The sequence below is a fragment of the Phasianus colchicus genome, chromosome 17 (assembly GCF_987193195.1).
Source record: "Phasianus colchicus chromosome 17, bPhaCol1.hap1.1, whole genome shotgun sequence".
In the NCBI taxonomy this organism is placed as follows: Eukaryota; Metazoa; Chordata; class Aves; order Galliformes; family Phasianidae; genus Phasianus; species Phasianus colchicus.
This window is the reverse complement of record NC_143452.1, coordinates 6,626,637-6,652,836: the sequence shown is the minus strand read 5'-3', so window position 1 is coordinate 6,652,836 and position 26,200 is coordinate 6,626,637. Positions and strand designations below refer to the sequence as shown.

The 26,200-nt window shown below is 39.3% G+C and overlaps 1 protein-coding gene across 1 annotated transcript in view; it reads right to left on the bottom strand.

The window, feature by feature from the left end:
* The window catches only part of ARFGEF2 (ARF guanine nucleotide exchange factor 2), a 33,609-nt gene extending 7,676 nt beyond the window's left edge, over positions 1-25,933 (bottom strand). The window contains exons 1-28 of the mRNA XM_031590483.2: positions 25,682-25,933; positions 17,036-17,066; positions 16,151-16,274; positions 15,388-15,534; positions 15,033-15,212; positions 14,386-14,605; positions 13,664-13,735; positions 13,227-13,375; positions 12,724-12,854; positions 12,235-12,469; positions 11,887-11,986; positions 11,520-11,659; positions 10,720-10,828; positions 10,027-10,228; positions 9,402-9,513; positions 8,611-8,816; positions 8,331-8,415; positions 8,064-8,235; positions 6,855-7,006; positions 6,534-6,662; positions 6,163-6,321; positions 4,934-5,081; positions 3,912-4,011; positions 2,846-2,886; positions 2,592-2,761; positions 1,776-1,927; positions 1,477-1,649; positions 207-367 (exon numbers count right to left, since the gene is read on the bottom strand). Coding sequence (XP_031446343.2) covers positions 207-367; positions 1,477-1,649; positions 1,776-1,927; positions 2,592-2,761; positions 2,846-2,886; positions 3,912-4,011; positions 4,934-5,081; positions 6,163-6,321; positions 6,534-6,662; positions 6,855-7,006; positions 8,064-8,235; positions 8,331-8,415; positions 8,611-8,816; positions 9,402-9,513; positions 10,027-10,228; positions 10,720-10,828; positions 11,520-11,659; positions 11,887-11,986; positions 12,235-12,469; positions 12,724-12,854; positions 13,227-13,375; positions 13,664-13,735; positions 14,386-14,605; positions 15,033-15,212; positions 15,388-15,534; positions 16,151-16,274; positions 17,036-17,066; positions 25,682-25,820 — 3,939 coding nt within the window. The 5' untranslated portion in view covers positions 25,821-25,933. The remainder of the gene's footprint in view (positions 1-206; positions 368-1,476; positions 1,650-1,775; positions 1,928-2,591; positions 2,762-2,845; positions 2,887-3,911; positions 4,012-4,933; positions 5,082-6,162; positions 6,322-6,533; positions 6,663-6,854; positions 7,007-8,063; positions 8,236-8,330; positions 8,416-8,610; positions 8,817-9,401; positions 9,514-10,026; positions 10,229-10,719; positions 10,829-11,519; positions 11,660-11,886; positions 11,987-12,234; positions 12,470-12,723; positions 12,855-13,226; positions 13,376-13,663; positions 13,736-14,385; positions 14,606-15,032; positions 15,213-15,387; positions 15,535-16,150; positions 16,275-17,035; positions 17,067-25,681) is intronic.
* Positions 25,934-26,200: the final 267 nt, after the last annotated feature.

The following is a 26,200-nucleotide window of genomic DNA, read 5'->3' as shown; positions in this document are numbered from 1 at the left end:
AAAAGACACCTTTAACATGTTAACTAATCCTAGTTCATTACTTACATAACACCAAAACAATTCCTAATTCTGAATACACTTTTAACACAAACTCTTGCTGCTGGGAGACTGAAGTTTGAGTCTGAAAGTTCTTAGCTGCAAGAAGAACCTCAATTAAGATAGTAAGAAGATAGTAAGAATGTACAATGTTTAAAAAAATAAAATACCTGTGGTCTTTCTGAAACATATTTTGCACAATACCGAATAAGTCTGATTGCTTCCATGCTGGTGTCCGGAAATGCAACATTACAAGCAAACTCAGAGAGACATTTTACTGCATCTTGGAATGAATCAATTGCTGCAGGAAAGTGCTGCTGGAAAATATTTGCTGTGAAGAACAAACAAAAACATTTCTTAAAATTTACTGACATAGAAATGCATAGATGAACTGACATTGGTCTACTGAAGTCAGACCTGGTATATTGCTACCCAAACAACAGACAAAAGGACTAGATTTGCTTGATTAAACACTATTTCTTCCCTTCTACTCTTGTGCTATCCTCCCATCCCTGAAAATCCATCAGTATCAGAATCTATCCACATTCTCAGGTTAGTTAACTAATGATTTATAATCTAGGATTCTTTCATGGTTTCTTCTGTGGCTCACTTTCCTTCCACAGCATATGCCACTCAATCCTATTAGAACACTATAAAAATAATAGGAGTAAAGCCTGATGCATCTTAACTAAGCCTTTAATTATTCAGATTCTGCAGCAACAGAGAATAAAGCAGTTACATTTCAGGGTAAGGGACAAACTAAATACAAACTCAAGCCAGTACGTACTTTTGAACAGACTACAACTCTCAAGATCTATGCAATTTGAATTGGACTTGATCTTCATAGGTTTCTTTCAGTTGAACTACTCTAATTCAAATTAGCAGAAGTTTTCTTACTATTTGCATTTATTAACACTGTCCACAACTCTTTCCCTCCAAGCTAATTAATGGAATACAGCAGGTTCAGAACATTTAAAGCTGCCATTAGTATTGAAATACCTGAGTTGGTTGTCTTCCTGTGAAAGCAGCCATAGTATATTGTTCAAATATACTTCTAGAGTACACAGTCTGTATGAACTAAACTTCACAAGTAATAACATACCAGTGTCATAAACATGATATACCATATGATACTGAAACAGCATGAAGTTCACAAAATCTATTAATGCAGTTTCCCTAATCTGCATCAATTTACTAATAGGCAACAGAGAAATATTGAATTTACACCTAATTTGAAGAATTCTGCAGCAAGGGATCTGCATGCATTTTTTCTTATTCATAGGAATTCAGAGACTTAACAGCCAAGACTTAGCTGCAGAGCTTAAATGGTTTAATTGCAAGATCTCGCATTTATTTACTTGTGAATACAAATCTCATGTGCAGATGGGTCACAGAAGCTAAGTTAAAAGTTGGTACTTGCATCTGTCAAGTATTACTTACTAACTATATGTGCTGTAGTCTGAAAGGCCAGCTCCACAATATTCCCATCATGGTCTGATGCTGCTTGGTGAAAGACAGCAAAGATATTTTTCCAGCCTGAGCGAATATTGCCAGCTTGAGAGTTCACCATCTGAGCAATACAGCGTATTACCATGTCCCGAATAGTTGGAGATCTTAGGAAAATAAAACAGAAAATGAAACACTACATCAACAGCCACTGTCAGATGCAAGACAATTAAATCCACACAAAAAACCATCTTTAAAAAGGACCAAAGTAAGCTAACATCGGTCCATCACACCTGTTTTTCTTCATAATATGCTCAAAAGGCCTTAAGAAGTCTTTCTGGAAGCGGAAGTTGGCCAACTCTCCCTTCTCAAGAAATTTCATGGACAGCTGCCTTAATGAGTCTACTGCAAAGATGGCAACATCTTCATTAGGGTTACAGCCAACCTAGAAGAAACACATTTTCAAACTTATCAGCTAACTTATATAAGTAATAAGTAACATATTCATCATACTAGTTTCATATCAGTCCACTGAAAATCCGAAGCACACTGTAGTTTCCAGACATTCAGAAAACAGGAGGACTGCCTGTCTCAGTCATAAGAAATCTCAACAGCCCCATAGATCTCATATGCAGAAAGTGCAGAAGAATAATCAGCTAGATACTCAAAACCAAAACAAAACATAGGTTAGAAAGGAATGCAGTCCAAACTTCCAAGAAAACTAACTTTGTTGTTACAGTATCACCTGTATATGTTGTAAAGGAAAGCTAATTTGGTATTTGACCAGGAGCATAATACAATGGCACAAAGGAAGAAGTAAATACATAGTCATATAATGAAGTGATCCTTCATTATAAAAAGATCCTTTCCATAAATATTTCCATTTTTGTCTCCACTCTTCAAATTTTGAAATAGATGTTTCACTTAGCATTAGAAAGCATTTCTGTAAGTAAATATTGTTAGGATTACTACATATAAACTGCTGAGAAGTTAGCAGGCTTTATTTCTTTGACGTCAAAACCTACACCATTCAGAAGCATAAAAAGAAAAAGCAGATGAAAAGTCCTTCCACACTGACATACGTTACGTAATCTGGTTTTAAAAAATACCTTGTTGAAGTGATCTCCAATCACTTGCCAAATCCTTGACCACTGCAGCCTAATGCGATTCATGTTGTAATAGGATATCTCCACTATCTTCTGCAGACTGAACATGCGTGGATGGTGTGGGGAAGCCAGCTCATCCATAGAGACAGCACACAGCCAGCGGACGAAGTCAACTGAACATGACAACACACTACTGTAAATTCAGAGTGTTACATGGCAAGAATTTCTGTATTGCTCCATATGGTTGGCATACTTACCTATTGCATTTCCATCCAGCCTAGTAGATCCTGTAAATATCCTACAGAAGAAATAAATGTTGCAGTTTTAGCTGCACATCCCCAAGAACCAATGAAATCATAGAGCTGTAAGCAATTGTCAGCAGCATCCTGTAGTACTTTACGATGGCACGTTTTGCTGGATGCTAACCATCTGCTTGGGCTTTATGTAATTTATGAATACTCTAAGTTGTGGCTACCAGTACAAATAGCAGAAAGACCAGAAAGACTACAAATTCACTATGGTTCTTTCCTCTCCTTAGCTCTTCAGAGTCTTGAGAGAAGTTCAGATTGCTAATTATGAGGCATACAAATTAAATTACTGGCAAGTGCAAACTGTTCCTGAATTTATGATATGGTACGTGCATATCTATGTTACAGTAAGTATTAAAAGCCCAAATATACGACTCTATTGACTTGTCAAGCAGCTTCAATAATTATAAAAAATGCCCTTTTCAACACTACTTCTAATACAAGCATCTCTCTTACACAATATTTAAAAAGACAAATGAAAAAGATGATAATTTAGACAAGAATACAGTGACTAACAAACAAAAAGCTGCAAAAGACTAACTAAATGCTGCAGTACTGAAGCTCACATGACCAAATAAAATTGCACGACTTGATAGAGCATGGGCATTTATTCTTTTCAGATACCAGCCCACCTCAAGCTAACTCAAAATGGGGTTGAGGAAAAGGCCCACATACACAGATTGCATGCACACAGATGAGAAACAGAGGGATACAAAACAAAGATACCTAAATCACTTGTTTACTCCAAGGAAAGGCATCAAAAACACAAGCACACACAGTGCCCATACTCCAAATCCACTGCACTGGTTTACATTAGTTATTTAATGCCAGCCTTTCTTCTGGTGAATACTGCGTGCCTGAAGCCTTATACTTTGTGGCTCCAAAGACAGCATCTAAACATTGCCTTTCTCTTGAGAGAAAGAGGCTTCAAGAACAGAAATCCCTGTCAGAGTCTGCAAATAAAGCAAGGTCAGTATCTTCAAGTCACATTTTCCACAGAACAAATTTTAAGTACCTGTCTACTGCTACCACGACACTCTGGGAACTGGTCTCTCCCACTGACTCTTGAATGCTCGCCATATGCCGCTTATCAGCACCACTTCCAACAAGATTACCTGCAATAAAAGCCATAAAAACAAACAGTGTTTAGCATCACGTTTTTAGAGCTTTTACAAGTAAACAAAGAAAAGCAACTACTGTACATGGAGAAGATGGTGCCCTTGTGTGATCTGTGCCAGATTATGACAAACATGCAGTTAGAGGTTCTTTTTACTGAGGGCATAGCGTTTTGGTCATTATGTTAATTTACTTCAGATGTAATACTGTTAATATGATTGGAACAGATAAAACATTTGAAAATATTAACTCAATCTGATACAGCAGCTAAGGTTAGGCACAGTTCTGCTATATTCAGCATCATCGCAGAATTATCGTATCATTAAGGTTGGAAAAGATCAACTTAAGGTCATCTAGCCCAACCATCCGCCATCCAATCATCATGGACAGCATGAGCTCCCAAGTACTTTGGAATTTAAGTGTCACTTTGACAGTTTTCCAAAGATTAAGACAGCCTGCTTTCTCCTTTAATTTACAGCTTTTTGTTGCACATACTACTGGAACAATAGGAACCAAAACAGCAAGCCTAAGATGCAGAAATAAGGAATTCCTTTGGAAAAAAATTATCATTGAAACAATAAAGAGAAACTGTCCGTGTTTTAATTGCAAACAGAGCATAGAGAGGAAGAACTGATAACACTGGTAAGAAAATTGTAAAACACCTTTGAAAACATCACATCCCAACAAATCAATCTGGAGGCATTCTGTTAAATACCTTTACACACTATTAAAATTATTGAAGTGTGAACATATTCAATAATTACTAAAATATCTTGGAAGGTTACGATGGATTTTTTAAATTCCATTAATCCACTAGAAGCAAATGAACAGATATATTTTGCTATCTTATAAGACTGAGCCCTTAGCCATCACACTTCAATTAAATACACATTCTGTGAAGCTCAAGATTATTAATCTTACCTAATCCGAGGCCCATAAACTCTTCCCCTCCAGATGCATAGCCTTTAATAATTCCTTCCCTTTCACGTCCAGCACCAGATAAATACCGAGTTTTTACTCCAGTTCCTATAAGTTGTGCTAGCTCCAGCTGGCTAATACATTTCAGGATCTAAAAACAAAGTTATTTTAAAACACAGTTTCTGGATACCATAGTGTATTTATTCCTAGTACTGCCCAGGTTATCTAACCTTTAAAACAACTTTGACAACAACAACATTACTAAAGCAACTGTAAATCAAACTGTGTTGAGTGACTCATTCAAGATCACCAGCTGCCATAAATCATTCCAACACTCAAGGAAAAAAAAAAATAATATAGTGCCAAGAAACCTAAATTAGATCTCTAACTACTAGAAGTGACCTTTTTACTACGTCTCACAGCATCAGCTTTCAAAACTCGAATTGCATAATTGCATTATAGCAGCTGCCATTTAATAATGACAGCGCAGGTAGTGAAAAATGCCAAAACTGCCTTGCTATAAAGCATGAACAGGCCTTTCCTGACTCCCTTACACTGCAACAGCCCTTGGATTGGCACAAGCATTTGGGGGTTGTGCTTTAAACCAGATCCCCATAACTTCTTAGCTAGAGCCCCTTTTGGTTCACATTATCATGCAAAATCTAGCACCAAAGAATATAATGCAGAAGGAACATTCCAGTTTAGCAGCATCTCTGATTTAGAAGTGATTGAAGAGCTCTTGAAAAATATGCTTCAGGAAAATAAGTATGATTCTTATACATTATCCTCACCTTTCCCTCACTCAATTATTGTGGACCAACTTCTTCATGCAATTGTTGTGTAAAAGTTGCTGAACGCTACAAAGAGAAATCTGGAGCTGTGAGCTGGACTATTTTTGATTACAAGAACAAGAAAGCAGTGGTTTCTGTGTAGAATTCCATGAATTGCATTGAAATGCAAATTCAGTATAGTTTTAATTCCTTATCAAAAGCAACTACAAACACTACAAAGCTAATCACGCTGTGCCTACTGAGTCTGCCAAGAAAAACAGACTTATTTTTAATACTAGCAAAATTATGCACTCATATCCATCTTTCCAGCAGAGCTGAAACACAGCCTGGGAGCTAGATGTGGTTAATTAAGGACTAGAAATAGTAAGTGAACTAGAAGAACAAAGTCCTGCAGATTTTCAAAGAACAATGCAGTTGCATGAAAACTATTCAAGTTGTTACCTCGTGCCAAGAGTTCCCAAGATAGTTGCCATCCGTGTGAGCAACTGTAATAAGTGTCTTAATGGTATCTATGTTCTTCTGTTTCATTTCTGTAATACTGGAACTGGCAGTCAACAAGGAAAACCGAGCAAGGGCCTGTACATAAGCATCTCGTTCAAGCTACAAAACAGAGAAACATGACATTGCAAAAGTCCCTGAAGAGCTAGAAAAGGCTACTTGGCCAGCATGCCTATGCTACTTTACTGCATAATTGTCAGTTATACTAGAGCATTTTCCAGGGTGAGAAGAGTAGCAGGCAAACTAGCTAGCACTCTTAATAGGACTTAGCAATAAAATACAAGCAGAATTATTGAGAAAAGTCTCACACAAACCTGCATTCCAAAGATGCAGGCTATTCGAATTGCACATCGTATGCCTTCCAAACAAAGGGATGCAACTTCTGTGTCATCACAGTTCTGCAAACCAACACTGTAAGCTGCTAACAATGGAGTCCAAACAAGCTAAAGAAAGGAAGAAATTAAGTTCACAAATCCATTATGATTTTAGTCTAAAACATTATGCAATAGGGACTAAATATATCAAAAACATTTCCACCTGCTGCATTATCCAACTCTTCAGTTATTTTCCCTTTTTTTTTTTCCACGCTTGAAACTCTTAACAATGAAGATAACAAGAATTTCTCAGACACTCACTTTGAACATGGGCCTGACATGATCCAGATGAGTGGCACTAGTAAAAGGAGCCTTTGCATGGCTTACTGCCTCCATGAGAGCTTTAGCAGTTTTAGCCATTTGTTCCATCTCCAAGTTGTACAAAAGCCTCCGCTGCTTCTCATTCGCTACACCTAATGGGAACACCACACAGATGCATTGTTGGTTTGCTTTTTCTTCCCCCACATAAGAGAAGAATCCGCACCTTCATACTGACAAACATTAAATTAAGGTACTGACAATGAAATCTAAAGATAATCTTCCAGAGCCATTACAATTTAGGAGGCTTTCATAGGCTGCAAGCAAGGAACTCCAGCACCAAAATCCACACCTCAATCGAACAGTTTATTCTACACAGTATATCTAGATTCTGCCTTTTATTCATACCAAGCACAAGATAGATAGGTACAGTCTATTAATTTACTCTGCTTATAATAATGGATGGAAAATGCTTCACAGTTTTAGACTCACATCCCCCATACAAAACAAGTCTTTCACCAAATTAAAAATAAGTTACTAACTTAGTGTAAGGATGAAGAAACACAAAAGATCATTTTGTTTCTGTTCTGAACTAGGAAACTTGCAAATACCATGGAAGATGCCAAAAAAAGCACTATGCTGAAGATTCAGAATTGAATGAATGACCACTGTATGTTAGGAGAGTACAGCTGGAGACACTAGTTTCTACAGTAAACTACACACAAATCTTTGCTTGCTGTGGATGAGAGAAAGCAACTGTAGAATATGACATATTCTTCAGCATCTCTTTTCTCATAGATTATCACAAGGACAGTGACATTTATTACCTATGAACTATGACATGCTACTGATAAAGAAAAAAACATGTCTTGTATATAAGCAAGAAACTGATGAACAACAGCAAATATCAATTTTTATTTTTTTTTTAATCATTTCCCCCACTTCCATTAAAAAAAAAAAAAATTAGTTTCTAGTGCCTTTCTGCAGTGGTCTTGGATGCACTTACACAGCCATGTTTCCATCACAGAAATGGCTGCATTAAGTAACAACTGTAAGCCAGTTTCATTCTAGATATCTATATTAGTATTCTAAATGTAATTTATATATTGCACAAAGATGTTTTCAAAAGTGACCTGAACTCCACTATGCCATCCTGAAAGTTATGCAATAGTTCAGAACATGTGGTCTTTCCAGTTTCTAGATCCTTCTTACTTGGTTTACTACACTTGGTTGTAATTGCATATTCTTTTGTCTCCTTCATGGCAATTTTCTTTCCTTCTATTTCTTCATAGATCGTGGATAAATACTCTACTGGCAGGTCTTTACTGTCATTGATTCCTCGATTCATTTTAATGTATTGTTCCTTTGTCATTTTATTCTTTACCTGTAGAAAACAATCAGGATATCAGGTTTTGAATGTAAGTTCTGTGGAAACCTGAGCTTCTACAAGTCTTTAATTTTATTTTTTTTTATTTTTACCTGTGGACTGTGTAAATCTGTAGTCAGCATTATGATGGAGTATGCCAAAACATAGGCAGTGTCAGCACTAGCAAACAGCGTTTGCCTAAGAGAAGAAAAATAAACGTGTTATTAGAGACCTAATTCCTCCACCCATTACCTCCACTTTCACAAGAAAGAAAACAGACACACTTGTGGAAATACCCAACCTGGTAAGAGCAAGACTTGTACCTCATTCTTAAGGACCATGAACAAAACATGCATTTTTCAGGAACTTATCCAATACAAGGTTTTGAATTACCGTTGGTTGCATTCAATATATCTAGCAGCAAACTTCTCCATTAATCTATCAATCTTCTGGGCTTCACCAGGCAGCCGGAAGCCTTCCAGAAATATACGTAGAGCAGAGACAAAGTCTTTCCCACAGAAATCAAGCTGGTCCACGTAGGCATACATCACTTCCTTGTTAAACTTGCTGCCTTCCCCAAGAAATTCCCCTGCTTGAGTCTAAAAACAACAAGAGACAGTTACTACTATGTAATCCAACTGCCAGCTTTGCAAGAAAACTTAGAGTTGCACAGCTCTGAATTTTGTAAGACTGATCCAATTCACTAAGTCAGCAGAGCAACTGTTACAAGGATGGCAGGAAACCAGCATCAATAGAAAACAGACATAGCTTGTTTATTCTTGTTTCCCTTATTCCCCACAAGGTGAAATCTGCATTAACACAGATCCAAGGAAAGCTAATTTGCACCCCATTTCACATGCAGTGAAAAATGCATTGACAGTGTGCCAAATGAAATTCCTTCACTTGACAAGATACTATTAATGCAGATATATATAAACCCTGCACCCCTCGGCACTTCATTGAAAACAGCTACTAAAATTACTTAAATTTACTAAAATGTCTGGGATATTTTATTAAATATAAAGCAGCATTGGGATTAAGTATATTCATCAGAACTCTTATGCTTTTAGTTATCTATTAATTAAATATGAACTCGGAGTGAATACAAAAGGATGAGACAGCAACACCGTAAGTATTCTTGTTTAGAAACAATATGAATTATCTTATATTGCCCATAGTCTTACAGAACAGAGACGTTCTTCTTGGTGCAGAAACTGTGCAATGTCCTCAGCAGTACTGCCAAGCATTCCTTGCTCCTGTAGATACTGTATTCCTCTCTTTGGTTTTTTGTTAAACCTATTCAGACAAAAACATGGCTAAAATGATGCATATAGTGAAAACCTTCGTCTTAAAATACCAGATATCAGAGAATTTCCATTAAAAATGCTGCTGTACATAGCATTTTCAGAGAAAGTTCTTCAAATTAATGAAACAGCAATAAACTACTGCTGAACAAGCATTTCACTGCAACTATTTCAATAAAGACAACAACTGGTTTAAAGAGCTGGAAGACAATGTGTCTGCCTACCCAAATCAGTTTCAGCCTAGATATATGCACACCTGTGTGTACCAGCACAAAGGAATACTATGAAACAAGCTCCATTCCACTCAAGATGTCACTGAATTCCTTTCTAAATACAGTAGCCCCTCAGTGCTCCTTTCTAAAAGAAGCAAGAGCCTTCAGGACTAAATTCAACAGTCACATGCCCCTTTACTTGTCACTATATAAGACTAAGAAACAATATGGTTGTACACTTTTTTTTTAAACTAGCAAGTTGTTGGCATTTTTTTCTTCATTACTGAACTTACAGCTCTATCCCATGTTCAATTATTTCCTTTTGTTGTTTGATGACTTCAAATTGCTCAGGGTCATCTGGGACAGCAGTCTGGGTACCAACACTCCCAACTCCTGATGACACAGTTGAGTCCAAGGAACTGACACTACTTCGTCTCCCTCCACTGTCAAGGCATTTTCCTTCAGCTATTTCCTGTTCAGATGGTTTATATGTACCTATATATAAACATGAAGAGACTTAAGTCATCCTGTTCAGTAAAAACTCAGAAAAACTTCTATTAAATTTTATAAGCCAAAACCCTAATTCTAGCAGGTTTACTTTTTGCCAGACTATATTACACAAATAGCTATACAGATGCATTTCTAAAGCATTTCAACAAAAGGAAAAAAAACACATAATATCTCTAAAGATATTTCACTTGAATCTAGGAGCTGCAAGATATGTCACATTCATGTTCTACATAAGCCAGCTTTTACAGTGTCAATACGGCCTGGCTAAGTTTTAAAACAGACCCTGTTATTCAAATCAGACATTTGGAGGGTCAGCTACTGAAATAGTATTAATAACCCTTTGTAAAATACTTATATAAATGAATTGTCGTGTAAAAATCTGACATCTACACTAGTGAATAACTTCTGAACCATAAGGAAACACAGGAACAAGCTTACTTAACAAATTAGTCTCCCTGTAAGGAAAACAATCTTACCCAAGCTTGTCTGATGGTTGGGGTTCACATAAAGGTCTTTGCTCCATTCTACCATACATTTTAAAATAGAAACCAAACATTCAAGCCCTTTTTTCCTCAGGCTTAATTCCTAGAAATATCCAACAAGAAAACACAATACACTTGTATCCACAAATTTTTAGGATGCATTACATCACACTATTTAAATCCTAGTAAGTTCATCAGCTATGATGATACCAAGTACATTTCTGTCCCTTGACAATTTAGGTTGGACACATCCAGGCCTAAAACATCCATAACTAGACTGATGCCACATTCCAGCTGCTTTAAGTGCTGGATCTATTCACAGCTGATAAGTAAAACCAAAAGGCAATATACCCCAATTCTTAAATGCAACTTAAATGTATGAATGATTATGAACATCCAGCAAGTTTCTATAGCATCAGAGCTCTCCACAAAGAAAAGTGTCTCACTTCTTTAACTGTGCAGTAAACTAGCTCATCCAAACACTGACTCTAAGGTTTCTTGATATTACTTTCATTCTTGGCCAAAGGAACACATGATTAAGGAAGGCTCATTTGTTGGCCCACCAAGGGAGAGAGGATCAAAAGAGCACAGAACAAGTTCAGTGTCACAATCTAGACATACTGCAAAACTAAGTAAATCAATCATGGTGCTTCATTATCCAGCTTAAAAACTTATCTAAAACAGCTAACTAATAAAAAATAAGTAACACCAGTAGGTTTTGGACAACAAACTACAGAAAGTATCAATAACCTAGAGACATAATGATACCTCAGCTTCAAAGCTGTTATCCTTACCTGCAAAGGTGTCATTCCCAATTCATGCCCACTTCGTCCCTGTGCGATTTTGGACAAATCATTTACAAGGCGTTCAAATATATTAGCAGCATTTAAATCACAGTCATAGTTAACGTAAATATCCACTACACACTGGGCATCTTGAAAATAAATGAAAGTGCAAGCATTAGAGTTCTGTGTAACAGCATTTTTAAAAGGAAATACTCAGAGCAGGCAGCGGGTTTTAATACACACACTTAACTCAAGCATTAAGGGATCAAATTCATTTTTTCCCAAAGAACTTATTAACATAAGATTAGCATTTTTCTAGAAAATAATTTTCCTCTGCTGCCAGACAAAGCATCTGCTTTTCAAACAACATAAATACCTGCACAAATTCTAGTTAAAGTCTGAATCACCATCCATTTGTGCTCAAATGAGCTTGAAGAAGTCTCTAAAATATTCAAGAAGATCTCTTTGAAGAACACCTGCAAAATACATGAGGAAAAGGACTTGATCTGAAACTTGTTAGAACTATGTCAAATGTACAAATTCATTTCTACTCACAATTTCGCTTAAAAAATATAATTTCATATAAAGAAGAACTCAATATAGAATTAATTTATCAGTATATTATGCAATCAAAACTAAGACGTTAAATTGCCACTGAATTTTTATCACTGGAGTATCCTTATTTGAGAATTAGAGATTCAGAAAAATGGCAAAACTTTCTCACCTCGATCTGCATTTTTAAATGAGTCTTAAAATTGGAGAGAAGTGTGAGAAAGATGGCAATAGAGAGCTCAAACACATCAGGAACAGATGAGACTCCATTTTTAGACAATGCTACACAAAGGTATTGCTTGATTGCATTGATGAACATTTCATGTGTCCTGAAAACTGGACCAGCATTCTGTAGTACTGAGAGAAGAAGCTGGAGAGACACTATCTTAGAACGCAATTCATGGGATCTAGAAAAAAGAATTAACATAGAAAATAAAGATTTACTGCATCTCTGAATACAAACTTGTATGTGGAAATCTTTCAAGTACTACATTTTAAAGACATGAATCTAGGACTGAAATTTGCTTCATCAAGCTAGAAGAAATAAGGGCCTGAGTGATCAATTTTGAATACCCACTTTAGCATACAGCAACTACTTATCTGCACCCCCGTTTCCAAAAGCTACCAGGAGAGAACAGGATAATTAATACAGCTTCATTACTTAGGATCTGGTGGTCCATCACCAAGTGGTTTCATGGAGAGCTTGCACAGTGACCGGAACACGAGGAAGGCGTCCTTTTGCAGAACATGAGAAAATTTGGCAGCCGCTTGATGGCCAGATATGTCTGCTTCCTAAAGAGTAGGAAATAAAATATTGGATACTCAGCGAGACAAAGGAATAAAGCAATTAAGAAAGATTCTATAGCTCTTCTAAGAATTAGCTAATTGTTTGCTAAGACATAAATGAAACCTAAACTGGAATCCAAGTGATCCAAACCACCTCTCTTTCCTCCCACCAATACTAAATTACAATTAACAATCAATTTTAGAACAGTCATTTTCAACATCTACTTAAGCTGAATTTGCTGCTTCCTTTCTGAACCTAAGCAGGACACATACATTAAATCTTCTGTTCCTTCTCTCCTCAAAATCCCACTGTATTAATTGGCGTGAAAATTTTCCTCTTTTCCTATCCATACACAGGCATCCAGTGAAGTTATTTACCAGATTATCAGTAGAGGAAACAGACTGTCCATCATCTGGAATTCCATTTGTTTGTATGTTTTCACTACTAGAGCCAGAAAGAATAGTATCTGCAGTCTCTACTGCAGGTAGAGCCTTAGCCATTTCTGTTACCTGCTTCTCTTCAGCTACTAAAGGGGAGAAAGAAAAATACAACTGAAACTTTTTTCAATCCATGACATTTGTGAAGCTCTACAATTGAATTGCACAGAAGCAGCAATAGTAAACTAGAAGATTTTTCAGCTACAAACAATAGAAGAATCCACTATGACAATAAAAGGCCTTTTCTTATTGCCTTAGTTTGTGTTCTTTACAGGTACTTAGTAACAATACTAAGAAAGAATCTGTACTTTTAATAATTACAGAAATAAGAATTTTACAATAAACATGCATCTACTTTATTTTTGAAGATTTGCTACCTTTCACAGCTGACTCAACCACATCTTCCAAGATGCCTTTAACCATTTCCTTTCCTCCATCAGTTGTTTCCTCTGATGAAATAGAGAGATAATTTTGAATTTTGTACTTTTGTTTAGGAAGAAGATAAAGGAAAAAGGGACAGAGGCAGAAAGGTTAGAGGTAGTAAAATTTTCTCAAGTAGTTCTCATTTCAAGCCTTTTCAAACAAGTCATATGAAAATATTCATTTAAGTTATTTCCATCATTCATTTCCAAGCACTTACATTTTTAACGTAGCATCTTTGTCCTTTGTATTTATCAAGAGTAATGATTTTTTCCCTTTTGAAATACCTTACTTTTCTATTTTGATACAGTATATGCATATGGTAACATTTTCTTAATACACGTTTTTACCACAGGATTTCAATTATCTTAAAGTAACTCTATCACTTCATGATTATTTTCTCCTCTACTTCCCTTCTGTCAAACTAATCATGTCAAGTTCCAGTATAATTCTATATACTGGAACCACATGTAGTTTCAGAATAATTCTAGGACAAAAGTAAGCCTTTCTTCAGTGCTTACAATATTGCAGGCAATATCTAATAATGGCCTGTATACACTGAAGAGCTACCAAGAAGATGCAAATGTTATTTGAGCCAACAGCCCCAATCATTTCTCCCAACAGTAGTGTAAGAAAGCATTTTGCAATAGAAATGCAACTGAAAGCAATTTGTGTTCACCTGATGCTGAAGGAACCAAATCCTGCTCCGACTTCACATTTCCGTATCCTGTCCTCTCAGGCTCACCATTAGTTAATTCCACACTTACAGGAGCAGTGCATTTGCCTTCCTGATAGTGGTGCTTTACCTGACCCATCTTTGGAGATCTGGTCACTGCTTGAATTGCAGGAGACTGGGATTTTTGCTGATTTGTTTTTCCCACTTCTCTGGATTCTTGTACCTTGAGAAAATGGTGTGAATAAAGTTATGTAAGGCAGAAAACATAAGGAAAAATAAATATCTATGATAACTGATTTCCCTTGAGAATTCACATACTTATGAGAAACAACAAAACACATTGCTTGGCTGCTCCAATGACAAAGACCTGATTTAGCTCAGCCATAGGAGTGCAAAGCTTATTTCAGAAGCATTGCATTGTTTGTACAAAACTGTTCAGCAGAAAGTGAAGTGGTAAAACACTTATCAACAACAAGCTTCCTATTTTATTCTTAATCAAACTGGTATACTACACTATGCTTCACTGCAGAATGACAGCTGTTCTAAATTACAAATCAACAGATCTTTAACTACAATAGACACACACAAAAGTATTCTAGTAGTTTGTCAAGTCTAAATGTTTGAGATGAGCAAAGGCAATAGGTACATACAGACTGATTTTCCATCCGTGTGAAAATGACATTTAGCATCTGTGTAAGAGTAGCTTTGGCAGTTGTCTGATTAATAAGATTTTTACTGGCCAGATAGATGTTGTAGCAGGTTCTAACAGTCTGGAGAACTGTTCCTTCATGAATTTCTATATACGGAGACGTTACTGCAGTGAGGAGAGCCTGAAAAATTCCATGAAACAATAGATCTGAATTCAGTAACATATCTAATGCTGCAAGAAATGGAGAAACTGGATCTTAAATGGTGTTTCACAGCTATTTTTTCAGTTACAAAATCAACAATAGAAAAATTGTGTAATTAAAATCACACAATCACAAACTGTATCAAATAAAATACCTTAATTATCTGCAGTTGTACTCCTTCATCTGTTTGAGGACCCTGAAAGCAATTGCAAATTGTGTCAACTATCCGATCAATCAGGCGTTTCCCAGGAGCTCCACTGTCTGGGGCATTGCCAGTGATATGTCCATATGCAATAAGTTTCTAGATAAAAAGAACACAAGTTAGTTCTATGATTCTGTGATTTACATAACCATATACTTTTAAGTAAAATAAGTATAATAAAATAAGTTTGAGTATGCCATAAAAAGTGGGTTTGGCAGCCTACCTCGCTTTAACAGTTTTAACACAGAAATTTAACACCTTCAATAGCCTGGTTAGCAAATACTTGTGCTGTTCATAGACTTAGACAAGATTTAATAGGTAATACACATTTCTGTGCCACATTTCCTCCTAGTGCAATTAGACAAAGTTTATCTGACCTTTGCCTTTGAACCTTCTCACAACAGAAAGGTTCGGTCAAAATAGCATGATGAAGCTAAGTCACATTTGTTTTTTCTCTAAATACTGAGAGAGGCACAAGATAGAACAATCCTGGATTTGATCTCCCAGCACAAAGAACTCAGAACTACAAAGGACACCACGGTAAATATTCTTTTTAAAGCCCAATCTGATGATAACATACTTTGCAGTTTATGCATTTTAACATCCATAGCACAGCTGTATGTTTTCAGGATAATAATACTTCTCTCTAAGAACGCCAACAGCATACAAAATTTTAAGTGCATGTTATTCCATTCCACTCTGAGTTTTAACTTACCTGTAAACAATCCAGTGAAGTACTGACAATGCGCGGTGACTTTGACTGGCAGGCCAGCTCAAAGGGAAGGAAGTACTTATCAGCTTCAATGAAGTTTGCTTTTGGTGGAGCAACAGTGCCTTCTCTAGGTCAGAGGAGAAGAGTTGTTTATTTTTCTAAACATATTATCACAGCAAACTACCCATCCTCCTTTTTCACATTTAAAGCTAGATGGTACACAGAAGCATACAAACATAATGCAAGATGCTCTTCTGCATACTTTCTTTAAAAAGTTTGATCTTCTTTAAAATCGTACATGAAAAATGTGAAGTTGTTTTCATTTTCCATCTGACCTTTTCTACATATTCTCATTACCTGAAATACCAGAAAACAACTCAGTGATAAAACTAAGCCATTCTGAATTACATGAACAGAGCCTGTATGAAGTACACTAAGAAAAAAAAAAACACGCATTTTTGGAGCTCATTTCAAAATCGTAGCACAGTGCTGGAACAGTGTTTTAATACTTTATGTTAAGAAGTAAATTACATCGGTATTCTTGATCTACGTAATTAAGATCATATGCTATCAAACTGAAAATTGTAAGCAGCAGCAGGTATCCTAGTAGGCTATATTAAGCCCAGTAACAGGAAACGAAAATCTAACACCTGTTAGAAGTTCTGCAATTATTTCATAGTGAAATTCAGAAGGCAGTTATGGTTTGAGTACCCAGAGCCACAGACATTGTGTAAATGGGAGATATGGACCTCACCATGCTTTTGGCATAAAGGTATTCACAAGTATTCACAAGTTCACTGCAGTGACTTAGGTGTACTTTCACATTTCCATTACCAAGTTATTCAGTTTGCTGTTTTCTTGCACAGCTTACAGCAACTAATAATTTACCTTTTTTTTTCCAGTTCTGTCTTTATTTCATCTGGAATAAAGAAAAAATTCAAAATTTTTAACACCCAACATAATTGATTGACAACAACATCAATATGGAAAGTATAATAGCACAAAGCAGTTTCAAACCTAAGTCTTACATCTGAGCTACTCCTTTTCTGTAACATCCTCAGCCTGACATCACAGACACCACTTATGAGGAGGCAAAACTCTTAACTTCTACATTCAAAAATTATTCTTCCCCAAATACTCTTAAGAAGACAGACATCTTTAAAAAATGCATATATATTATATATTTATTCTGTGAAAATAAAATAGAGAGCTTAGGTTTGGAGGAGTTTTAAACCACTACATAATCCATTAGTTCAACATGAGACCTTCCCATTAAGTCCCATGATGGTTAGCTGACATCAACTGAATAAACAAAGTCTCACTCAGAGAACAAACATGAAACAGATACTGTCATCTTGCCAGTAGTTTCTTCTTCTTCATGAACTTAACTCTTTGGGGGACCTTTCAAGAAGATGAAATACAGGAAAAAAAAGAAGTTTCTCATTTCTATTACAAACACTACTAAATCCTTCATAACCTAATATGGCTTTTTTAAGAATTTCTAATGCATCACCACGATGCACAACACAGACTGCACTGCACCAGCCACAGCATAAGTACAAACTGTGAACACTGAGACACAGACAGCAAGGGTGCACAGCTACAGTCACCTGTAACACCACATGGGATCCTGCATCCAGCACATCCAACTTCATGCCCCTGCACACTACCATACCCACATAAATTGTTTCAACTGCAAAGTTGGCAAAAATGGATCATTCTCTGGAGGCACCACTGTTTTCAACTGGACATGCAGAGTTCAAATGACTTCAGTGCTGCCCGTGAACCTCAGTCATTTATTTCATCTTAGAAGCAAGACAGTACATTAAAAACTGCAACAGATGGATGTTATCAGTTTGAACAAAAAGGACTGTGCACAAAGAACATCCCTTGCAGAGCATACCTATATTTTAGCATTACTATCCTGTTCTGCAGAGAAAGTGGAAGCAAAGTGCCAAGGAAACTCCAAATTGTGACACAACACATCTGGGACTGGGACCTTCTACTGGTGCCATACTCTCTCCATTAATGAAGGCCACCACGGACAGAAGGCAGCAGTATGATATCCATTAGCAACAGGTGATGCAAGAACTGAAGGAACATTATCCACCCCATATTTAAGGAACAGCAAAACTGAAGAGTCACAGATTCAGAATGGGTCATGGCTCTGTTCAGAAGCCCACCAATTTCTAACCAAGTCAACCATACCAACAGCTTGCCTAAGAAGGAAAAGCTATTCACTATACTTTTGGAGAAAAACTAACAAACCAGCACTTACCACTTCCACCTACCTCTCACCACTTCTTGGCTCATGAGCTACAAGCACTTCAAACACTTAAGCCATGTTTGTTCATGCTTACCTCTACCACCAAACTAGGTTTGTATCTGCTTACTAAAAGTCCCATGTCTGGTTTGTCCCGCACTGCTGCAGCAGGTATCAGATGAGTTACACACCTACTGACAACGTAAGAAATGTACATCACTGCTGTGCACAGCCATAAAATCAGCAGCCAGTAGCTATCTTGTGCTGGGAAAACTCAAAGCTCACAACCCTCAGAGCAGGAGCCATGCAGGAACTGCCAGACCACCAGCTCAGCACCAAACACTTCAGGCCCTGATCACTGCATGCCTGTGGTTCCCAGGTACAAGTCTGTAATTCCCAAGCGCTAAGCAGATAAGGTTTAATCACCGAGTCTTTGATTGTACCTGGTTCTACAGTGATAACAATAGTTTCCTTAATATCATGTTTTATGCAAGTAGAACTTCCTGCAATTAAAGTTTTAAAGCGGTCAGGAAAGACAAAAATAGCATCTTTTTCATGAGCAAATCAAGTATTATTTAACCAAAACCTGGAATTTCACCGAACATAAGATAAAGCTTAGATCACTTACTCAAATATTTCACTAGTCTCATATTTTTTCTTGTTTTAAAAAAATGGAAATGCTACTTGTACATCTGTCTCTTGGTAGGACTCTCCAGGGACACCTGGTTTTCTTACCAAATTTTCATGTGTGGTCCCGGATGACTGGAGGAAGGGTCACGTCACTCCCATTTACAAGAAAGGGAGCAAGGAGGACCCTGGGAACTACAGGCCGGTGAGTCTCACCTCTGTGCCTGGGAAGATCATGGAACAGATCATCCTGGATGACATGCTTGATCACATGAGGAAAGGGCGTGTGATCCGTGACAGCCAGCACGGCTTCACCAGAGGAAGGTCATGCTTGACCAATCTGGTGGCCTTTTATGATGGAGTGACGGCATCAGTGGACAAGGGAAAGGCGACCGATGTCATTTACCTGGACTTGAGCAAGGCCTTTGACATGGTCCCCCACCACATCCTTCTCTCCAAACTGGAGGGATGTGGATTTGATGGGTGGACCACTCGATGGATAAGAAACTGGTTGAAAGGCCGCAGACAGAGGGTGATCATCAATGGCTCTATGTCCAGGTGGAGGCTGGTAACGAGCGGCGTCCCCCAGGGATCTGTCTTGGGACCGGTGCTCTTTAACATCTTTATCAATGACATTGATGACGGAATTGAGTGCACCCTCAGCAAGTTTGCTGACGACACCAAGCTGAGTGGTGTGGTTGACACAGTTGAAGGACGGGATGCCATTCAGAGGGACCTCGAGAGGCTAGAAAGGTGGGCCCGGGTGAACCTGATGAGGTTCAACACTGCAAAGTGCAGAGTTTTGCACTTGGGCCGGAGGAATCCCAGGCATCCCTACAGACTGGAAGGAGAGGTCCTTGAGAGCAGCCCTGTGGAGAAGGACCTGGGGGTCTTGGTAGACGAAAAACTTAACATGAGCCAGCAGTGTGCCCTTGCGGCTCGGAAGGCAAATGGGATCCTGGGCTCCATCAGAAGAGGGGTGGCCAGCAGGGACAGGGAGGTGATTGTTCCCCTCTACTCTGCTCTTGTGAGGCCCCATCTGGAATACTGCGTCCAGGTCTGGAGCCCCCAGTACAAGAAAGACAGGGAGCTGTTGGAGAGGGTCCAGAGGAGGGCCACAAAGATGATCAGGGGACTGGAGCACCTCCCCTATGAGGACAGGCTGAGGGAGCTGGGCTTGTTCAGCCTGGAGAAAAGAAGGCTGCGGGGTGACCTCATTGCAGCCTTTCAGTACATAAAGGGAGCCTACAAAGAGGAGGGGAATCAACTCTTTGAAAGGGTGAGTGACAGCAGGACAAGGGGAAATGGTTTTAAGCTGAGGGAAGGGAGATATAGGTTGGATGTCAGGGGGAAATTCTTTACGGAGAGAGTGGTGAGGTACTGGAACAGGCTGCCCAGGGAGGTTGTGGATGCCCCGTCCCTGGAGGTGTTCAAAGCCAGATTGGACGGGGCCCTGGGCAGTCTGGTCTAGCATTAGGTGGAATGGTGGTGGCCCTGCATGTGGCAGGGGGGTTGGAGATTCATGATCCTTGAGGTCCCTTCCAACCCTGGCAATTCTGTGATTTCATCAAGAAAAGTACATCTTAATTACAGCTAGAATCCAGACTAGTGATCTTTCAGCCGAAACCGAAACCTGTTCAGCATCAACTAGTCTGCTCAGCCTATCACCCAAAATTTAGGTCAGCTCATGAAGATCAGCCGTGACATCCTCCTTCCTGTAGGCACTCAGCTGAGGGCAGAAACAAAGCTGAAGGTCACAGGCTCTGTCTTCACTGTCATGCAGTCTGGTGGGAGGCCAGCAAGGAAGGAAGGCTTTTTGGGAGAAATGCTTGGGGTGGGGTTGAGATGATTTCGTTTTTCCTCCCAAAGTAAAAATGTCTCAACTTCACCTTATTTGTAAAAATAATAATATAATAATAAAAAACAAGTTACAGTAGAAATATTAAGCAATGAGTCCCACCCAAGAAAACATCACTTAATACTCAAAAACATCATAAAATTTAATGCTCCACAAGAAAACAGGTTTCACTGTAGCTGAGAATAACGTAAGTGCTCAATTCCACGTTCAGGGAGTAACCAAGCTATGTGTATTGAGATTCTGTGGCAAGGAAGAACAAACAACAGAAGGATTTTTCTTCCTTTCAAACAAGTCACCTTCATTACATACTGATCACCAGAAAAGCGGCATAGCTCAGTTTTAAATGTGAATTTCATGAAGATTTTAGCCATAAAAAAACATGACCTAGACCCATCCTCATATTTTTTATATTGTAATACCTTCACTGACATTTATATTAAATCTTTCCTTAAGAAAAAAAGAGTTGTGTTCCATATTAAAGCAGTGATAATTTCATTTTCCAAAATCCTCCATATATTTAAGAAACAAATTTAGCAAGCAAATTGAAAAAAAAACCCACAATTTTTTTTATATAAAGGATTTTCCAAGGCAGCATAAAAACGTCTGCATCACAACAATATTTCAATAAAAAATGTTGGCAAAAAAGAATAAGTCAGACAAGGAAAACAAGTTACAGGCATGCTCCTGCTGCTGATTGCATCAAGATCGTTGGGAAACGTCCACGTTTCCAGTGCTCATTTGGTGGCCTGACCACCAAAAGTGAATGAAACACCAACTGTAGCCTAACTGAATTCTGTTACGCCGAGAGCCACCAAGGCAGACCAGGCACAGCCAGCTTCCAGCAAGTGCTGCACACTTCTGTCCCATGCAGGAGTAAGGGCACAGCCAAGCCACTTCCACAGCTCCAATGCAGGCCTGCTTGTGGCCATCACAGGACAAGGCTGACCCTCACCTGGTGGTTCTGCTCTCAGAGCTGCCTGCTGCTTTCAATTCAGAAGGCACCGGCATGCATCCATCCACTCAATCAGAAACACCTCTGACTCCACACCCTACAGGTGCTGCCCACTCAGCACAGCCTTCCAACATTCCTACAGCCAGCACAACAGGAGAAACAAGCAAGGCCCTGCAGCCTTCTCTTCCAGAGCTTCTTACCACAATGAAAGCAGCACCAGGCACAGGCAGACAGGAACTCCAGTAACAGATGGATGGTTTAAGTTTGCTTATATTGAACAGTATGTATTAAAACAAAGGACATAGTTTCCTGCCTGCAGCTAGTTGTATCCTACCTTAACAGTCATGTTCATCACAGTGGAAGCAAACCAAGTCCTGTGCAACAAATGGAGTCACTTCTCCCCACAAGGACAAGAGCAATGTCCTTCCATGGCAGCTCAGAACACCAGAGAGCAATGCCAACACAAACATGGAACAGTCCAAACTGCCTTTTGTTTCATTCCATTTTGTGTGAAGTCCACTTCATTGCCTAAATTCCAGGTTGCCTTAGATTTAAAACAGCTACAGCAACAACTCAACAAACTGATTCTGGCCAACTACAGAAAATCCTTTAGAGGAGGCTGCACAATGAAACAAGATCTTCTTGCTTCAGCCCAGCACTCTGAGTTGGAGGTTCAGAGACAGCCAAGAAGTTTTACTAAACCAACAAACTTTCTCTAGACATCCATCGTTTATACCAAGACATGACTTAAATGCACAAAGATTCCTAAGTGAAGGCATGGATTAAGAGATTTTTTTTTCTTTAAAGCTTATTAACAAACTAAATACATCCTGTTGCGTACAAAGCTCCAAGACACATACACAGCAGTGCCTGGGCAATCAAAGGTCACAGAACCAGGCTGGCTGCATAGCATGTCGTTAAAAACGGTCCTAATGGGGTAATATAAATAGTTTGAGAGACCCAGGGACACAATTAGCATTTCACCCACCAGAACTGCGATATGATATGCGCTGCGTTCCACTGTAAACCTGTCAGGATACAGAATGTTTCACTGTGCTTACCAAGAATCACGTACACCCATAGCTCCACAGAAGTGCTTATTAGGCAACTATTTATGTGCTGGCTGTTGAAAACCAGTTGGGAAAAAAAAAATTACCACATTCTAGAGCAGAGCAGAACAGTTCCTCTGTTTAGAAGTTCATTTCTCTCCACCTCTCCCAGGATTTACTGGCACTAAGGACACAGGATACAACTATTACACTTACTGACGAGGCAAGAGGCTGCATGAAGGAATCCATTCAAACTCTGCTTACTCAACATTTACTCTGTATGCTTCACAAGGGGGGTGGAGAGAGCAAAAAAAGAAAAATTTAAGAAAAAAACAACTGAGAACTGGTTTTGTTACCAATTCCACTTTCAAGGACACATCTATCACTGCTTTAGCTTGCACTGTTGGCCTAACAAACCCTGTACAGTATAGGAGTAAATAAGCACTCCTTTCACCCTGCTCATATTTATAACCTATTTGAGCCCATGTTACTTCTCATTTCCATACAGTCACAAAGATATTTTGCGGTCCAAAACTGTAAACTACTGGTTCAGTAAGAAAAAAAAGAATTATTGAAAACAGAAGAAAAGTGCAACAATAGTTTAAAGTTAATTACCACCTAGATTTCCTTATATAAGAATGACAGCAACTGTCAGTGTTAATTTCTCAGCAGTGAAGCACATTTACGATGTAGGACCAGCATTCCCACAGCTGGAAATGTAGTTCTCTGTCTCACCAAACAGAAATTTAAGGCATGTGTAATTAACATAAACACTACTCCAGTAATATTACAGCAGAAACTGTAGATAGTTGCAGGTTAATTTAATTAGGTATCTCCAGAATGCACCAGTTCCTCCCTATTTAGAATAAGAATTTACTTATTAATCACGTCCATGTTTTACAGTTTATAAAAGGTATTACAACAATGCTCCATTCAAGAGAATATTGTACATGTAGGACAGCACAGTAAATTTACTGAGAGCTACAAAGGGATTACTTTAAATATGACATGGAGTAGGGGGGAAAGAACAAAAGCTGACACAGTGACCAGGTCCCTAAAGTGAATCCAATCTGAGGGAAACAAAGTTATTTGTACTCTGATTTAATTATCAGAGACTAACTGGATTTTATTTTTACTGGAAGTATTGAAGCTTCTTTCTTGAATAACAGTCTGTGTAAATTCTGGTCTGATTTCTGTAAGAAACATTCTACCTACACTCCTGACCACATTTACGACAGCACAGGGCTTGATAACTAAGCTAACACTTTTAAAATTAAGCTCACAGTTTTATTTTATAAGTTTAATTAAACTTACATAAACTTAAGTAAATCTGATTTGAGTAAAAAGGAGCTTACTCCATATAAAATCAAGTTTGAAGAATTTAACACAAATAAAAAGAACTATATCCATGTTGTCAACTTAAGATGAGGCAACATTTATGAAACATTATAGAAATCCTTTAGCACAGTAATCAAAGCACTGCTAGGGCAGGAGAGTTGGCCAAGAGAAGGTTATCTACTCTTGCTAACCCCTGTGTTATTCCAATGAAGTACATGGACTTTTTTTTTTCCTTCCAGCAGGATTAGAAAAATGTACCTCTATCTTCACAGAATTAACAGACCTCAAATGTACTGTACTTAAGACACAAAGGTCAAACAGTTATAATCCAAAAGGCCAGTGCTAATAGGTGACTACTGCATCCTCCCAAAATCACAATCTCAGAAGTGCTAGTAAACAAAGACTTTCACTAGCAATCTTTAAGGAAAGTTTCCTTTCTTACTCTCTAAGTGGATTTACATCACAGAAAAACAGGCTCCCAGACAAGTAAAAGGTTTGGGGGGATACTGAAGAAGTCAGAAAGGAAAAGTAAGTAGGGAAAGTCATTTCAATTGCTCACAGCGTTTGTTTCAAATAATAATAAGCAGCCTCACATTTCTACCTTTCTCTGGATATACCATCATTGCAGTCAGCAGCTACAGATTTCTTCAAGGTAAGAACTGCAAGTAGGAAAATTAGAATGACAGTATTTCAAGCTTGCTTCTACAGTACATTTGACAAGACTTGCATCTGCTTACTCACACACTCAGCTCATCTTTCAGTTTTCTGCAAAAACACACTCAAATTAAAGGAAAAAGCGATCCATACCATAAGAGATGTCACCTCTGTAAGATAAGAAAGGCCACCAAGGACTGCACCTGTGAGAGCCACGCTGCTTCACCTACTCTTTTCCCTCCGCAACACACACACCATATGCTTTCAGAACTTTAGCAGATACACCTACATTACAAAAGGATGGATTTGTAGCTGCAGATTTTAGAACCAGGCTGCCAAGTTCAGAAGACGTGTTTCAGTTCTGCAGGACGCCACAGCCTGCCTGGGGCTGCATCACAGAGTTTCTGCCAGCCCAGCCACGAGCTGGAGGAAAAGTATCAGAGCCCACGAGATCAGGGGGGTCTGGACGCGAGGGTCCCCTCACAGCTCGTTTCCTACTTGAAAAGCTTGTCATTAATTTTCTCGAAAGCAACCCTAGAGCGGCACACCCAAGCCCTCCTGTTCCATCCCGAGGCCAGAAGCGAGCAGGGCAGACAGCAGCCAGGGCTGTCCCTCCGCTTCCCCCATCCTCCCTCCCTCCCCGGGCCTCCCGGCTCTCGGCCCACGGACCCCCGCCGGTGCACCGCCGTCGTGACACCGCCCCCAGCCCGGCGCTGCCCCGCTCCAGGTCCGGCACACAGCGCCGCGCAGGCCGGCGGCTCCCAGCCCGGCGGGTCGGCCCGGCCGGACTCACCCAGCGCCACCTGGCAGGCTCTCCGCAGCTGCCCGTGCGGGGGCCGCTTCGCCTCCTTCTCGGCCAAGATCTTCTCCAGGGCCCGCGACACGAACATGCTCTTGGTGCGGGCGTCCTGCTCGCGGGCCGGCGGCTGCATGGCGGGGCCGGGAGCGCTCAAAGCCCATCACCCGGAAGAACCGCGCCTCCTTCAGCGGCCGCCACAGCGCCGCCGCCACGGCGCCGCCATGTTGGCACCGTCACGTGACTCGGGCCGGCTCCCCGCCTTCCCGCCGCGGCCTCCGACCTCTGCGCGGCGCTGGCGGCAGCGGGGGGGGCGGTCCGTGACGGCGGTCCGGTCGTCGTTGGTTCGAAGAATCGCTAGAAATTAAATTAAAAGTTCCAGAACTTCAGTCTTCGTGGCCAATTGTTTCTTCTTATGCCCAGCTGTTTCTCTTCCCCTTACCCACTGACCCGTGGTCAGACGCTGTACGCCCAAAACCAGCCCGACAGGCGCAGTGTTACCCGTGGAAATAATCT